This window comes from Berghia stephanieae, chromosome 5 (genome assembly GCF_034508935.2).
Source record: "Berghia stephanieae isolate SIO BIC M18660-M18661 chromosome 5, UCSD_Bste_1.3, whole genome shotgun sequence".
Classification (NCBI taxonomy): Eukaryota; Metazoa; Mollusca; class Gastropoda; order Nudibranchia; family Aeolidiidae; genus Berghia; species Berghia stephanieae.
In genome coordinates this window covers 25,420,188-25,437,523 of record NC_088364.1, presented here as the reverse complement: position 1 = coordinate 25,437,523, position 17,336 = coordinate 25,420,188, and the positions used below count along the sequence as shown (strand labels likewise).

Genomic DNA, 17,336 nt, shown 5'->3' with positions numbered 1-17,336 from the left:
GACCATTGACCTGTAAAATGTGGTCTTAGATTAAAGCTGAAAATGAATAAGACTTCGAAACAAGAGCCAAAACGATAAATTGATATCCTAAGACAAGATGCTCCAACTGTGGAAAAATACAAAGATGCCGTGAAACAAAAACTGAAAGACCTGACAAAAAAGATATTGACAAGCACTGGAATGATATATCCAAGTGTTTCATGGAGCCCATGAAAGACATCGTTCCTGTAAGACCACAAGAAATGAAGCAAAATGGATAACAAATGAAATACTTGAAAAAATGGACGAAAGGAGCAAATTAAAGAGAAACGGCATGGATTATAAAAATGCCAATAAAATCATAAAAAAGATGTGCAGAGCAGCAAAGATGTGCAGAGCAGCAAAGGAATACTTCATTGATGAAGAATGCAAGAAAATAGAAAATCAAAAACATTCTAACACAAAACTCTTTCACGACTCGATTGCAAAGTTAACTGGAAGAAAAAAGTCAATTGCTTAAGAGATGCAAATGGAAACATAATCATGAGCAACGATGCGATTTTATGCAGATGGGCACAATATATAGAAAATCTTTATGCAGACAATGACAGGGACACAGCCCCCAAAGACTTGCCAGAGAAAGGTAGGGATACAACAATCATGAGAGATGTAGTTGAGGCTTCTTGCAAAGAAATAATGAACGGAAAAGCCGTTGGACAGGATAGCATTTCAGTTGAGTTTTAGTATGCACTGGGCGATGTCAGAATAGACATATTGACAAAAGTGCTTTATATGATCTACAGCAATAGCATCGTACCAAATGAGCTGGAAGAGTCCATCTTTATCACACTCCGAAAAAAGTGGGTGCAATAGATTGTGATCAACACTGCACAATCAGCATCATGAGCCAGATCACAAAGATCCTCCTATGCATCATAATGAAAAGAATGAGGAATAAGATTTCACCTGAGATTGGTCACGAACAATTCGGCTTCGTGAAAGACAAAGGTGCTGTGAATGCCATCTTCACATTAAAAACAAAATTACAAAGGTCTATTGAGAAACAAAAAAGCCTATACCTCTGCTTCGTGGATTATTCAAAAGCCTTCAATTCGGTAAACATAAAAAAACTTTTTGAAGTATTCATATCCAGTGGAATAGAGCATTATAACCTCCACCTTGTGAAAAATTTGTACTGGAACCAAACAGCATGAGTAAAATTGGACAATGAGACCTCTGGGTTTTTTTTTATTAAAAAAGGAGTGAGACCAGATATGTTTTATCACCAGACCTTTTCAACATGTACATTGAAATAATCTTCAGTGAAATTGAAGAAGTACCTGGCATCTGTGTTGGAGGTGAGAATTTGACAAACCTGAGGTATGCAGACAATGCAGTTCCTAAGGCTTACACACCAGAAAACCTACAGGTCATACTTGACAAATTAGTGGCTGGTAGCAAAGCAAAGGGACTTTTGCTGAACGTCAAGAAAACCAAGTGCATGGTCGTTAACAAACAAAACCACGATCTATCTTTTCACCTCACCAGCAAGGGGGAAACCAAACAACGCTAGAGATTATTTAGATATAAAACAAAGATTAGCGATCGCTAAAAGCACCTTCCACAACCTAAGACCAGTCATCTCTGCCACCAATTTTAAATTAAACACGAAACTTAAGGTTATTAAAACTTATGTTCTCTCATCTCTCCTCTACGCATGTGAAATCTGGACTCTAGACAAGGAATGTCAAAACCACCTAGAAGCTTTCGAAATGGGGTTGTACAGAAGATTTGCATAGAATAGGGAAACCCATCCAAATTGTGAAAACCATCAGAAAAAGGCAAATGGGCTTTCTTGGCCATGTGTGGAGACAAGGGTACATTGAAAGTCACTCAGTGGCTACATAGAGGGAAAAATAGCTTGTGGTAGTCAGAGGTTGACGTTTTTGACCAGTTTTAAGCTATCAACAAGCAACATCCTACAAACTCCAAGTAAACGAGGGAGGCAGAGGAAAGATCGTCGTGAACGCATATGATAGGCAACATGCATACACGCGCAGGTCACGGATAAGTAAGTAAGTAAGAGTTAGTTATTTACTTATCCAAACCTTGAGAAAGGTGTAAAGCTAAAAGTAGAAATATTGGCCATGTGATTTGAAAGGTAATAGAGTCCTCAATCAATCAATCAATCAATCAATCAAGTACCAGGTCTGTTACATAGATTGGCGATCAATTTTTTTCAATCCCCTCATCAGCCTGTCAGAAATGAATATCTTTTGTCTGTCTACCTGTCATCCTCATATTGAGGCCTACATAAGGCATTCTTTGTCTTCCTCTACCTTTTATTTTCCCTGTCAACATTCTATTTCCATTTCATTCTGCTATAACTATGTGAGCAAGAATTCTTATTTTGATATTCTTGATAACAATTGGTTTTATTTCAGTCTGATGGCCATTCAATTGATATTTTGAAAGGATCTTATTATCAAGAGGGTGACTTCAGAAAACAGAAAATATTTAGAATAATAAACAGAAAATCTGAAATAATATCAATAATAAAAGGACACTCACTTTCCTGAGGTTCATGACTTCTTCATAATATTCCTCGGGGCTTTTGTATGCTGGGGTACCTGGACTAGCACGGGCTGTAGAAATCAAAAAAAGAATAAATTACTATTGTAATGACAAATCTATTTATACATTACTTTCTTTTCAGGCAAATTTTACCTCGCTTTGTTTTCACACGTGCAGAAAATTCTGAGCAAAGTAATGTTTAAAATTATAATTGAACACTTTATTTTAACATTTCAAAACGTTTGAAATATCAGCTTTTAAACTAAGTTAAAATTGTTATTGCTATATTATTCCTTTGGTTTCAGCTTTTTAACTGAGATTAAAGTGCCTGAATTTTTATTTATTTATTTATTTATTTGTGTGACCTAATTAACTTTCGCAAAGTCCTCTCCTTGGGGGGTCCCGATGTTACTTTCGAACTGCGTCTGTTTTGTGGCCCCGTATATCCTTGGTTGTATCTTTGTGTTGCTGAGGAGAAATCGGATTATTCGGAGCTCGTCTTCGTCTACTACGTCTGTTAATATCTCCAAAAGTTTTCCTCTGTCGATCGTATCAAAGGCTGCGGACATATCGATTCCGGTTATTGTTATGGATATGTTTTCTTTGAGTGCCTTTGCTGCCAACCATTTATGTGTCCATACAACGTCCGATGTGCTTCGGTCTTGGCGAAACCCGCTTTGGCTATGTGATAGATATTTTTCTATTTTCGGTCTAATTCTGTTGAGGACAATAGTTGACAGTGTTTTTCTTATGGTATTCAGTAATGTTATTGGGCGCAGGTTGTTTACGGGTACTTTCGTTTTTCCTGGTTTTTGTATTGTAATTAGGACACCGCTGTTTATGTCCCAGTCTTTGTGTGTTGAGAATGTTTTGTTCATTATGTTTGCAATGCTCAGATCCAGGGAGAGGGTACCGCATTTCAGCAATTCAGCGGGAATTTCATCTTCGCCTGGGGATCTGTTATTGTTTAGGCACTTTATGCTATTTCTAACTTCAGTTGTTGTGATGCGGTTGTTTAGGTCTCTAGGGTTTCCTGAGAAGGGCGATATTTGTGAGACTTGTTTGTGAAATTTCTCCCCCAAGGAGATAGTCTGAGCCCGATTCTGTTCACAATATACTTAGAACACACTCTGAAAGAAGTTCGAAAAGTCATTCCAAAACCAACGACTCATATTGAGAATGCAATTCCAAGAGAAATCGCCTATGCAGATGATGTAGATTTTATTGGATCAACACCAGCAAATATAGACATCATACAAAATACCCTCATGAAATATAACCTCCAAGTCAATGCCAATAAAACCGAATTTACAACAATATCGAGGAACAAAGAGGAATGGAAAAGAACAAAGAAAGTCGGCTCACTAATTGGAGACACCGAGGATGTACAAAGAAGAAAACAGCTATCAAACGCCGCACTCAGTAAACTCACCAATGTATGGATTAGAGGTGACAAAATAAAGAGAAAAACCAAACTGAAACTGTACCGTGCTCTTGTAAAACCGGTACTTCTGTATAACTGCGGCACTTGGGCGTTGACAAAATCCGAAGAAGAACATCTGGATGCCTTCCATCGCACACAGCTAAGAAGGGTACTGGACATCAAATACCCAAAAAAGATCTCAAATGAATCACTCTATAAGATCACAAAAGAAAGACCAATCTCCCTTGACATTTTACAACAACGATGGCAACTTTTCGGTCACATACTACGCAGGGACAAAAACATACCAGCTAACCAAGCCATGTCGGGATATTTCCAAAAACACGGGAACCTTTTCAGAGGAAGACCGATCACAACACTCCCTGTGATCCTAAACAAAAACCTCACAACACTTGGACAAAGCATTAGTCTCATAACGGCAGGGGACCTTGAAAATCTGAGAACCCTAGCAGAGGACCGGCAATATTGGAGACACCTCACACAGGAAATACTGGAAACAGCCAAGGCGACCCGATCTTTCGGTCGAGACGCGAAAGGCATCTAAGTCAAGTAAGTAAGTCAAAGTCCTCTAAGTATACATTTTATACATAATATTTTCTAAATTTCTAATTTTTATTCAAAATCTTTTACCAGTGGGGTCATCTCCTTTCCTGGACTTTTCGGTTCCCATCACCTGCCTCATATAATGAGATGTACTCATGTAAGGATAGTGTTGGTCATTCCCTTTCTTCAAACCCGTCAGAGACTGACTTTTATTGGTCTCCACACTCATGCCTGAAAGAATGGATTAATAAATTCATCAAGTTACCTTGTCACATTTGATTTGAATCAGAACGGGTTACTCAAGTTGTTGTCTATACTGACTAAAAGTGAAAGACACTGAAAAGCTTTCCTTCCTTCCAGAGTCATACTATATAATTATAAAAGTGCTAAATAAGAATTTTTTATTTATTCATCTGTATATATTCATCTATATTTGTTTATAATACCAGGTAATTTTGCATTCATTATACACTGGTAGATTTGTGGCTATACATTTCCTCACAACTATGCACATAATCTAAAGTCTTTTGACAAGATTTACCCTTATTTTATTTTTATTCTTTATACTATATATATTTAATTTTACTACTGATCATTTATTCTATTCTCATTAATGCTTTGTGATACGATTGTAAATATTCGATGAATTTGTATTATGTACAATTAATTATACAAAGAAATTCCATGGATAAAAATAAAGTATAATTATAGTATTAATAATATTGTTATTATTATATTATAATTTTAACAAACAAGTTACATTTTTGACGATGAGGCTAAATTTCTTAAAAATAATAATTTGCTCTGTGTTTTATATGATTATAACTATAAACATAATCATTTTCACCAAGAGTACATAAACTGCAATGCAATTTTGGTTTTTGTAAGTCAAGAATCACATCATGGTCATTGCTCTATTGGTAAAAACATTGAGACACAATGTCCAGTTAGACTAAATCACACTGTGCTTTTAAAGAATTTAAAGATATCCTAACTGAAGCTGTGGATTGTAAAAGTATTTAACAAATTTCAATATATGATACAGAAAAAAAAAAAACAACTGTAATTTATGTAATGTGTGGGATTGATGACTGTGCAACACAGTATCTCATCTTGTAAAGAAACCAAGCCATATAGAACATTGTCAGCGACCAGATGTGTAAGAAAAATTTCAAAACTTTATCCTTTGGTAAAGATGACACCACTTTGGCAATAACTAATGGCATAAGAGTGCTAATACAAAAACAGGTGACCTGTACAAAATAAAATAAGTAAGTGGCATTGTGAAGATAATTGTGTATAGTAAAGCTGTGGAACTAGAATATATAAAGACATTGAGAAAATATATTTTTCTTTAATTAATTAAGCATGTTTACCAATGCCAGTTTTCCTCAAGGTGTCCACCCAGAATTCTGTAGGAGTTTTACGTCTGGGACTGGCAGAGCCTGCATAAACATTGGACATGTTCACTGTGGAAAATAAAAAAATAAAAAAACAGGAAATTACTACATTTGTGACCTATTGTCTTGTAACAGCATTGTATCAGAGTGAGCCGGATGTCAAACATTTATTTTAAAGTTAAAATGGGAAGAAATGTGAAATGGTATTATTTGTCTCTTTTTGAAGACAATACCTAGTGCCCTCAATAAAACATAACTGTAAGCCAAGTCACAATATAGCAAATTTTTATTGGCTAAATCACCATTTTCAGGCAGTGGGTCCCATTTGTATCATGCCTGATATCTCTGAAAAAGAATGATAATGCAAGAGACAAATAGAGATGTTTCGTTTTATCAGGAGTTTAAAGAGTGCAACGATAAATAAAAAATAACAGACTTTTATTTGGGTCAATAAATATTAATATTTGTATACATGGAGAGAAAATATTAAAAAAGCTCTCAACTAATAAATCGTAAAACATCTTTCTACGATTCTTGGATGGACAAAAACTGAAGTACTTGGATTGAGAAAGGGTTGTTGGTGCTAAAAACAGCCCCGTAGACAGTCTTGAGCATAAAACTTTAACTTACTAGCTTGTCGTTTCTTGAGTGCATTCATCCATAGGTCTCTACCAACTTTGGCTTTTGTCCTACCTGGCGTGACTGATAAATGTAAAAATTAAAAATTATCAGACAAATTTAACAAGAGTAAAATGCCAATTTTCAAATGATAGGGGAATACATCTTTTCTAATGTACATTGAAAAAACGCATTTTTTAAAATTTGGCCTGGAAACTTTGATTTCATATATTGATTAATCAATTGTTGTTAAAAAGTCCCAAACTAAGACATATTTGAAGTCAAACCCAACATTAGAATAATTCAAAACAATGCATGCTTTAAATTTATAGTTCAAATCTGTTTTGTTTTTTTTCCCAATTTAGCTTAACTAATACTAATAGCTACTATCAAGGATTAGATACTGTTTGAGATAGCTGCCATGTAAATAAGTTCTTAAGATGCACAATCTTACTCATGTTTTGTCCCTTTCCTCTATTTATGATAATCAATAGACAGAAAAATTTCAATAAACTGGTCTTGAAAGTATCACTACAAAATGTGACTCAAACAATAATCATTGTGACATTATCAGTATTTTTAAATAAAAATTTAATTCGTTTCTTTATCTAATAAATTAAAAACAGAATCAGTTTTTTGTCATATTTGTTATTTGTTGTAATTTTCTTAATCAACTGCCAGAAAATAGTAAGCAAATAAACCGACCCCTTCTGCCAATGCAAATTTTAAAGAAATGTATTTCTCGCTGGATGATTGTATACGGTATGTGTCTTTTGAGCAAAAATAATTGAATCAACAACAAACAAATATTTCAATCTTATCCTGATCTAAAAACTAATAAATGAGAGGCGCATTTGACACAGGGAATGTCCAATAAAAAGCATATATCTATATTTACTTAAAGCATAAAGCTGTTTGAAATACCAAAGTAACCCACATACCTGGTCGCCTTGGTGTTTTCTTGCCTGACTTCTTTTGCATTCTGGGTTTAGTTACATTTCTTGAGATCTGATTCATAATGGATAAATCAACATAATCGTAATGTGCGACAAGATTATCTTTAAAAAAAAAAAATCTGTGAAATTTTTATCCTTTTCTTCCTTTTCATGAAGTCAAAATGCTCTAGATTAAAATGGGAAAAGGCTGGCAAAAGAATGACAAAAATATGAATTATTCCACCAGTCTTCTTATGATAAAACTGGTACAAAAATCTGGTTTCGGTCAAGTTTAGTCAACCCTCTTTCCTCTCTCTAGATCCCCTCGCCCTGTTAAAACTAAACAGGTACATCATCATCATCATCATCATCATCATCATCATCATCATCATCATCATCATCATCATCACCTTCATCATATCATTATTATAATTACTATTATTATTATTATTATTATTATTATTATTATTATTATTATTATTATTATTATTATTATTATTATTATTATTATTATTATTATTATTAATATTATTATTATTATTATTACTATTATTATTATTATCATTATTATTATTATTATCATTATTATTATTATCATTATTATTATTATTATTATTATTATTATTATTATTATTATTATTATTATTATTATTATTATTATTATTATTATTATTATTATTATTATAACTTGATATAGTGCACGAAGAAGAAGAAGAAGAAGAAGAAGAAGAAGAAGAAGAAGAAGAAGAAGAAGAAGAAGAAGAAGAAGAAGAAGAAGAAGAAGAAGAAGAAGAAGAAGAAGAAGAAGAAGGAGGAGGAGGAGGAGGAGGAGGAGGAGGAAGAGGAGGAGGAGAATCAGGAGGATGACGATGGAGTCGACCAGACAACAACAACATCATCAGTAACAACAATAAAAACAATGGCATTAACAAAGGAAATAATTCTGTAGTTGAGATTCTACTGGTATGAAAAGTGTCATGAAAGAGATCAAAAATATGAAATTACTCAACTTAAAGGAAAACATAGATTAAGTGTCTCACCAAAGTATCAGCCATGACATCTTTTACACCAATGTGATTTCCCTTGTTAGATCAAAATTACAACTGTCGCAGGGATAAAATGAAAATGTTTGTAAAAATAATCAAAATATATAATTACCTGGTTTTACATACCTCACCTTCAATAAGCACTGCACCTAATCACCGTTGTTTTCAAATTAAAAGCCTACAAGATATGGAACACAAGATGAGCTAATAAAGTTTAGTGAAGTATAAATAATAAGTAGTCTTTCAGATCCACTATCACCAATGAAACCGAAGTTTATCTGTGTCCTGGTGTTATGACATCAGTTTATAAGCCTTCGAATAGCACACTAGCCATTTGCAAAAAACTTTTCACAAGATCTGACAGAACCAGCAACTCAATTACTGCTTGGTGGATAGAGGAGTCAAAAAAAAGATTGAATGAATTTATGACCAATGCCAGCCTCTTAGCTTATGAGACGGCAGCATTACTACAGAGGGCCACTAAAAGTATGCATATTTGGGATTTGCATTTTTATATGTTTTTAGACCTTCCTTTTCCACATTATCCCAATTTTTCTTCAAATCTGATGCATTTGTGACCCATAATTTCAATCTGGTGACATGTCGGAATGAACCAAATTTTAAAAAAAGAAATGTTATGATCAAAATAAGGATATTCAATTTTTTTTTTTTTTTGAAGTTTAAAAAACAAAATCATTACTATCCTCAACAAAGGCATTTATTTTCACTCATTCACTCTAGAAAGCTTATCTCAAAATTTAATCGTTAGTATAAGATTCACATTGACCATTTTGAGGCGATTTGTCATATTTAGACTATAACACCCTTTAATGTTAATTGGTTGTTTGTTTTCTCCTAATTTGCTACTACTAGACCTTCAGTGGATAGTAGCTGTTTATCAAATCGTATACAGAAACGTGTGGTTGAGAATGAAATATCAAAATCTGTTTATTGTTTGTTTGCTGTTTGTTTTTGGTTCTGGTTTTCTTTGTTTGTTTGTTTTTTTTTGTTTTTTGTTGGGTTTTTTTTGGGGGGAGGGTGTATTTTTTGGGGGTGTTTTTATTTTTTACCCATGTCCACCTAGCACTCATATTGGTTAGCTGGGTCTTTAGATCTGGAGGAAAGTACTCTGTGATAGACTTGTATCCTATCAAAATGGGTAGCAAGTGATTGTTATAGTTAATTTAAAGCTTTATTAATCAGGATAAACATGGGCCATTAGGGTCTGAAGAACTGCTGAACTACTATTTGATACACTGACCATTGCACCCCATCCCGTTTATCATTTGTAATTAGGAATTTAAAACGAGAGATAACATTCAAAACAAGGGTCAAAATAAAGATTTAAAATGAAAAGGGCCAAGGTGAGATAATCGGACTAGTAGAATTGACTACTAATATATTGAATCGGAAACTGACAAAACTATTTTAGTTTAGTAGCAGGATTGCATGGACTCTTGACTTTTGACCATTGGTTCGGTTTTACAGAATGTGAATTTAGAGGAGGAAGATCTTTATTGATGTCATGTATATTAGACTCACAAGAAGTAATTTCTTGAAAATCAGGGACAGGGAATTCTTTTCTGTTAATTAATTTAAACTTAATGTTAATAAACATGAATCACATTGTGCTTTCCAGTCATTCTCTGTATTAATTTTAATTTACAGCATTTGATTGCTTTATTTTGAAAAAAATAAACGCTGGATTATGATTTTATGCCGGAATCCATGTTATTGGGTTGGTTTTATTAATTAGCTAATAATAGATAAGATAGTGATAGATAGTCTAAGAAAGTAGATACATCTAGATATCTAGGCTAGACACTACAAGTCTATCTGTTAGAGAGCTTATATTTATAAATGGCTGCCTCTATTCTCACCCCCGGGATAAGAATAGAAAAGCGATCGAGCTCTCACCCCCGGGATGAGAATAGAGGTAGTTGCCCCTTCTCGCTATTCTCACCCCTGTAACCAACAGGTAGGGAGGGTAGTCTAGCCTAGCCGCCGTCCCTTGTCGCTATTCTCACCCCTGTGTAGGGTCAGCTTAACACCCCCCCCCCCCTTCCTCACTACCCTCACCTGCTGATCATCATCATCTCTCTCGTGACTACTTTTAGTGGTACTGGACGTAAGGAGGGTGAACATGCAACCACGCCCCTTCTTGCTATTCTCATCCTGTGTAGGGTCAGCTTAGCACCCCCCCCCCCCCCCCCCCCTTCCTCACTACTCTCATCTGATCAGCATCATCCCTCTCGTTACTACTTTTAGTGGCACTGGACGTAAGGAGGGTGAACATGCAGCCCCGCCCCTTCTCGCTATTCTCATCCCTGTGTAGGGTCAGCTTAGCATCCCCCCCCCCCCATCCTCTCGCTATTCTCATCCCTGTTAACCAACAGGTAGGGAGGGTAGCCTAGCCTAGCCGCCATCCCTTCTCGCTATTCTCATCCCTGTGTAGGGTCAGCTTAGCACCCCCCCCCCCCCTTCCTCACTACTCTCATCTGATCATCATCTCTCTCGTTACTACTTTTAGTGGCACTGGACGTAAGGAGGGTGAACACGCAGCCCCACCCCTTCTCGCTATTCTCACCCCTGTTAACCAACAGGTAGGGAGGGTAGCCTAGCCTAGCCGCCGCCCCTTCTCGCTATTCTCATCCCTAGGCCCTGTGTAGGGTCAGCTTAACCCCCCCCCCCCCCCCTTCCTCACTACTCTCACCTGCTGATCATCATCATCTCTCTCGTGACTACTTTTAGTGGCACTGGACGTAAGGAGGGTGAACATGCAGCCCTGCCCCTTCTCGCTATTCTCATCCCATGTAGGGCCAGCTTAGCACCCCCCCCCCCCCCATCCTCTCGCTATTCTCATCCCTGTTAACCAACAGGTAGGGAGGGTAGCCTAGCCTAGCCGCGCCTTGCTATCATCCCTGGTAGGTCAGCTTGCACCCCCCCCCATCTCTCGCTATTCTCATCCCTGTTACACGGTAGGAGGGTGCTAGCTAGCCGCCTCCCTTTTGCTATCCATCCCTTTAGCAGCTTAGCACCCCCCCCCCCCTTCCTCACTACTCTCATCTGATCATCATCATCTCTCTTGTTACTACTTTTAGCGGTACTGGACGTAAGGAGGGTGAACATGTAGCTTCGCCCCTTCTCACTATTCTCATCCCTGTGTAGGGTCAGCTTAGCACCCCCCCCCCTTCCTCACTACTCTCATCTGATCATCTTCATCTCTCTCGTTACTACTTTTAGTGGCACTGGACGTAAGGAGGGCGAACGTGCAGCCCCACCCCTTCTCGCTATTCTCACCCCTGTTAACCAACAGGTAGGGAGGGTAGCCTAGCCTAGCCGCCGTCCCTTCTCGCTATTCTCATCCCTAGGCCCTGTGTAGGGTCAGCTTAACACCCCCCCCCCCCTTCCTCACTACTCTCACCTGATCATCATCATCTCTCTCATGACTACTTTTAGTGGCACTGGACGTCCAAAGGGTGAACATGCAGCCCCACCCCTTCTCGCTATTCTCATCCCTGTTAACCAACAGGTAGGGAGGGTAGCCTAGCCGCCGTCCCTTCTCGCTATTCTCATCCCTATTAACCAACAGGTAGGGAGGGTGCCCCGTCCCTTCTCGCTATTCTCATCCCTATTAACCAACAGGTAGGGAGGGTAGCCTCGCCTAGCCGCCTTCCCTTCTCGCTATTCTCATCCCTGTGTAGGGTCAGCTTAGCCCCCCCCCCCCCCCCTTCCTCGCCACTCTCACCTGATCATCAAATCTCTCGTGGTACTGGACGTAAGGAGGGTGAACTTATATGTCGTGCATTTAAAATGTAGACTGGATGGCTTGAGATATGGGAATCATTGTTGGTAATCTGTCTACGGGATTCTCTCTCTCTCTCTCTCTCTCTCTCTCTCTCTCTCTCTCTCTCTCTCTCTCTCTCTCTCTCTCTCTTTAAGCGAACTGGATTCGCCCACTTTCTAAGAATTGGACTTTTCCTTTTATGGGCATATTATTATTTTGTGTTGACTTAGCTGTCTCAGGTATTTTAACTTGTTTTTTCTCGCTCTCTCCCTCCCCCTACCCCAAACTTTATTTCTCTACATCTTTTATATTGTTTGTATTTCCTTTCTCTTGTCCACTCAATATTTCATATCTCTCTCGCCCTCTCCCCATCTCCCCTCTTTCTCTATTTTAATTTGTTGGTATTTTCTTCTTCTCTTTCTCCTCCACATTCTATTTCGTCTCCCCCCCCCCTCTCTCTCTCTCTCTCTCTCTCTCTCTTTCTTTTTCTCCCCTGTCTCAATTTATATCTGGCTGTTGGTTAGGTAATAGTAATACGGGATGAGAATAGCGAGAAGGGGTGGCGGCTAGGCTAGGCTACCTACCCTCCCTACGTGTTGGTTAACAGGGGTGAGAATAGCGAGAAGTGGCGAGGACCTCTACTCTCATCCCGGGGGTGAGAGCTCGATCGATTTTTTTATTCTCATCCCGGGGGTTAGAATAGTCACTCCGTTTCAAAATTGATCAATTAGCCTAGAATCAATCTTCTGACTCTTGCAAGTAATTCAATAGATCTTGCATGAGTGTAATTTGCAAAAATGGCCAAAATGAGCATGTGATCGCTCCGTCCGTTTCATATAAAGCGCACAAAAACTGACTTTTTAGTTTTAACATTGTCAATAATTCAATAATTTAATTTCAGATTGTTGCTGGCATTCTTCATTCTTCTGACTGGATCTCAAAAGTAAAAGAACCCTTCTCATCTAATTTACTTAACAAGTGGACATCGACTGATATAAATGACTCAATACTTGACTAAAGTGTATACTTGTCAATTCTGAAGATCTTACCTATAACTAACCACTTAGATTTTGCCTGATTTTGTAAAAGTCAATATTCCCAAATGTTTTCATGCAGGCACCTGCTCAACCATTTGCATCGCAACGGGCCGTAAACAAATACTCTCAAACCGCACTCTATTTCTTCTAACAATTAATCCGACGTTTGTGATAAAACAATCAAACGTGTAGATTTTCTACTAAAATTCATTCTAAATTATTCATAAATGATTATATTGAAGATAGAATACAAAATGACGACAAAATATCTAAAATAAAGGTTAAAAAGGGATTTGAGAGTATAAGACATTTCCAATTTTTAGTAAACGCTCCATATTTAACTTTTGTCTATGAAATATCCTGGTGATTTTATCGTCTCTTTACCAATTCGGGTTATTTGTTTTTTGTTTGTTTGTTTTGTTGTTGTTTTTGTTTTTTTTTTCTTTATTTTGTTAGAGTCATTTGGGAGTTTATTCTTTTTTATTTTCATTTGTTTTGTTTTTTTGTTTTGATTTTGTTTTTTTTTTTTTGTTTTTTTTGTTTTTATTTTGTTTGTGTGTGTGTGTGTGTGTGTGTGTGTGTGTGTGTGTGTGTGTTTTGTTTTTCTTTTGTCTTTGTCTTTGTTTTGTTTCTTGTTTTGTTTTGTTTTTTTTTGTTTGTTTGGTGGGGGGGGGGGGTTGGTTGGGTTTTGTTGTTGTTGTATAACCCCCAGTGGCGGTTCTAGCCTATTTACAGTGGTGGGGCAAAGATGATTCGGTCATATATATATATATATATATATATATATATATATATATATAATATATATATATATATATATATATATATATATATTCACCTTTTAAAAAAAATATTTCAACCACAAATAATCACATTCACAATGAAATGACAATACCAGTAGATTTTAATTATTCCAAACGTAATCAAAAATGAATGACGAAAGAGAATACAACTAAAAAAATAAAGCGACGAGACATAATGCGACAACACCTTGACAATACAAGTCCATTTCGTTCCCAGATTTCGTTCACTAGAAAAATTTAAGAGATGCTTTAATCCCTCAACGGCGAGATTAATATTTCTGTTACATATTTCTGGTTTTCAGTAGTACGTAGTAACCTTAAAGTTTTCATCGAGAAGCAACAACAGCGATATGACTCGAGTTTCATTCAGAGTTCAAATTGCATCATTTTTACTGCTGTCTTGGTGGTTAGAATGATTGTACCGGTGGTGGTAGTGGTTAGAATAGTGGTAGCAGTGGTGGTTGTGGTGGAGGAGGAGGAGGAAGACGAGGCGGTGAGGGAGGATGTAATTATGGTAGTGGTTTTGGTGGTGCTGTTGGTTAGAATGATAGTTGTGGAGACGATGACGGAAATTGTATGCTGATGTTGATATTGTTTTTATTGCTATTGTAGTACTTGTTGTTAATATTGTTGTTGTTGTTGTTGTTAATGATGATGATGATGATTATGATGACAACGACGATGTCGTCGACAATGATGGTTACCATACGATATTACAAAGTTTATTCAATCTTAGGCTTTCGCCAATAAATCATACAATTTGATGACCACATACATGAAAGTGGGAAAAAATGGTAAATGGAACCAAACAATAAACTGATACCATTAATAACCACAAAAAATACAACAACAGTAATACCACCAATACGTTTAATAATAATAATAATAATAATAATAATAAATAATAATAATAATAATAATAATAATAATAATAATAATAATAATAATAATAATATATAATAATAATAATAATAATAATAATAATAATAATAATAATAATAATAATAATAATATAATAATAATAATAATAATAATAATAATAATAATAATAATAATAATAATAATAATAATAATAATAATAATAATATAACTAATAATAATAAAAATAAAATAATAATAATAATAATAATAATAATAATAATAATAATAATAATAATAATAATAATAATAATAATAATAAAATAATAATAATATAATAATAATATAATAATAATAATTAATAATAATAATATTAATCATTACTCACCACCACCATTACTACTACCACCACCGCTACCACTATCACTACCACCATCACCATCATTATTACGTTTCCAATCATTTTTTCTCGTTTTTTAAAATTTGATATCTATCAAAACAGACGAAAATTCCGGTGATTTTTTAAAGGGTAGTTAAAATATCTACGATTTTATTAGCCCTGAAAACTACGATTTTTATTTTCCTATTTAAAGTAGGCAGGTCTGCTATGACAAGTATCAGTTCCATAGCCAAAATAAGACAAACAAAAACAAAGTTTATTTAATCTTAGGCTTTCGTCAATAATTCATACAATACAATTAAGACAAAATAATGCTACCAATCTCTCCTCATGCATTCGTTAGACTATCACAATAACGACCGTGTTATCTTTGCTCCTTACCCAACCAACCCTAGCTTCCCGCCTCTTCATCGCGAACTATCTTATGTATGTATTAGCTTCAGGACGGGCAAGTACGGAATCTGCCCACCCTTCCTTTAAACGTATTTATTTCCTCTATAACTTAGAATTCAACTCTCTCCTTTCTCAGAAGAGTATTTCTCATATACTAATTCAATTGTTGAGAAAACCAAAATGGTGGTTGCATTTTATATATTTATTTAGTCGTGACTTTTGAATAGAAGTGTTTTGTTTTATTAGAGGGAATACAATAGAAAGTTACATTGTTTTGCAAAATTATTTAGTCTGGCAATAAAAATACAGCGGTAATTACTTTAAGAATTTTTTTAAAAAAAGAACTAACAAATTAATTTGTTTAAAAAACAAAAAAAAACAAACAAAAAAAACAACAATAACAAAAAAACAAATAAGAAAACAATTTAAATAAATGAGTTTTGAGAAGCACTAAAGAAAACGAGAAAAAAAAAAGAAATAATTTAAATGGATAAACAAATATATAAAAACAACACAAATTAATACTAAATTGATATAATATTAGTAAATTAATAAATTTAATTCAATACTGGAACCTTTCCAAAGTCATTACATCAATGGCACCAGCACAAGTAAGGCAATAAATAAGAAAAAGTTCGTTTGCAAAAATCTCTATTATGTGTTCACTGGTTTATAAGGCGGGCTCATTTGAATTAGCCCGACCTAGTACTAGAGGCCAGACAGCAAAAATCGGAGTTAGTTCACCGTCAGGCGACGTGACGATGAGATGACGATGTGGGCGGAGTGGAGTGGTTGGGTGGGGGGGGTGATAAAAAGAACAGGAGCGTATTATGCATTACGGGGTGCATGGTGATTCGCAATCTATCAAAATACACACAGATTGATTTCAGTACGAAGTATCAAGTTTACGTAGTAACTTTTGAAATCATCTAATTTAAATTTGATTATTTCGGACCTGGTAATACAGCTTATAACTCGAAAAAACAGGCTGGTATTTGCCCACCCTGCCCATTATTACCAGCCGTCCCTGCTAACCCCTCAGTGTATTGTGCGGCTATGTGATCATGTGGTATGACACTCGCTTTCGGATCGGAAGGTCCTGGGTTCGAGCCCTGCTCGGCGCATAGTTGAGTCCTTGGAAAAGGCTCTTTACTCATATTCTCTCATTGTACTCAGGTGTAAAATGAGTACTTGACCGTTAACAGCGTTGTCTCTGTCCGAAAAAATTATAATATCGCCTAACAGGCATCATGTCCCGTCCTACATGTTAAGTGTTGCTGTTGGCCAGGGGCCACTTGTAAAGCTCTTTGAGCACATTTAGTGGATTTTGCGCTATATTAAATCTTATCTCATTTAATATTAGACGTGGTGGATGTGGGTCACCGTGAACCGACATAATTTGTCTGAGGCTCATTGACCTTTACGTGTCGACAGAGAAGTTCCGTCTCTATTGATAAATACATCGAATAAACAATAGATAGATCTAGTATGAATAGTAGGTATGAAGTTGACGTCACTC

At 35.9% G+C, this 17,336-nt stretch overlaps 1 protein-coding gene across 2 annotated transcripts in view; it reads right to left on the bottom strand.

Moving 5' to 3' along the window:
* Nucleotides 1-13,491, bottom strand: part of LOC144972656 (uncharacterized) — a 35,730-nt gene extending 22,239 nt beyond the window's left edge. Inside the window, exons 1-7 of one of the 2 annotated variants that reach the window (XM_078914135.1) lie at nt 13,376-13,491; nt 8,534-8,596; nt 7,500-7,566; nt 6,571-6,642; nt 5,917-6,009; nt 4,628-4,771; nt 2,551-2,624 (exon numbers count right to left, since the gene is read on the bottom strand). In XM_078914135.1, the coding sequence (XP_078770261.1) occupies nt 2,551-2,624; nt 4,628-4,771; nt 5,917-6,009; nt 6,571-6,642; nt 7,500-7,566; nt 8,534-8,548 (465 nt within the window). In that variant the 5' untranslated portion in view covers nt 8,549-8,596; nt 13,376-13,491. The remainder of the gene's footprint in view (nt 1-2,550; nt 2,625-4,627; nt 4,772-5,916; nt 6,010-6,570; nt 6,643-7,499; nt 7,567-8,533; nt 8,597-13,375) is intronic. The other variant, XM_078914136.1, reaches the window with a different exon arrangement.
* Between the last annotated feature and the right edge of the window lie 3,845 nt (nt 13,492-17,336).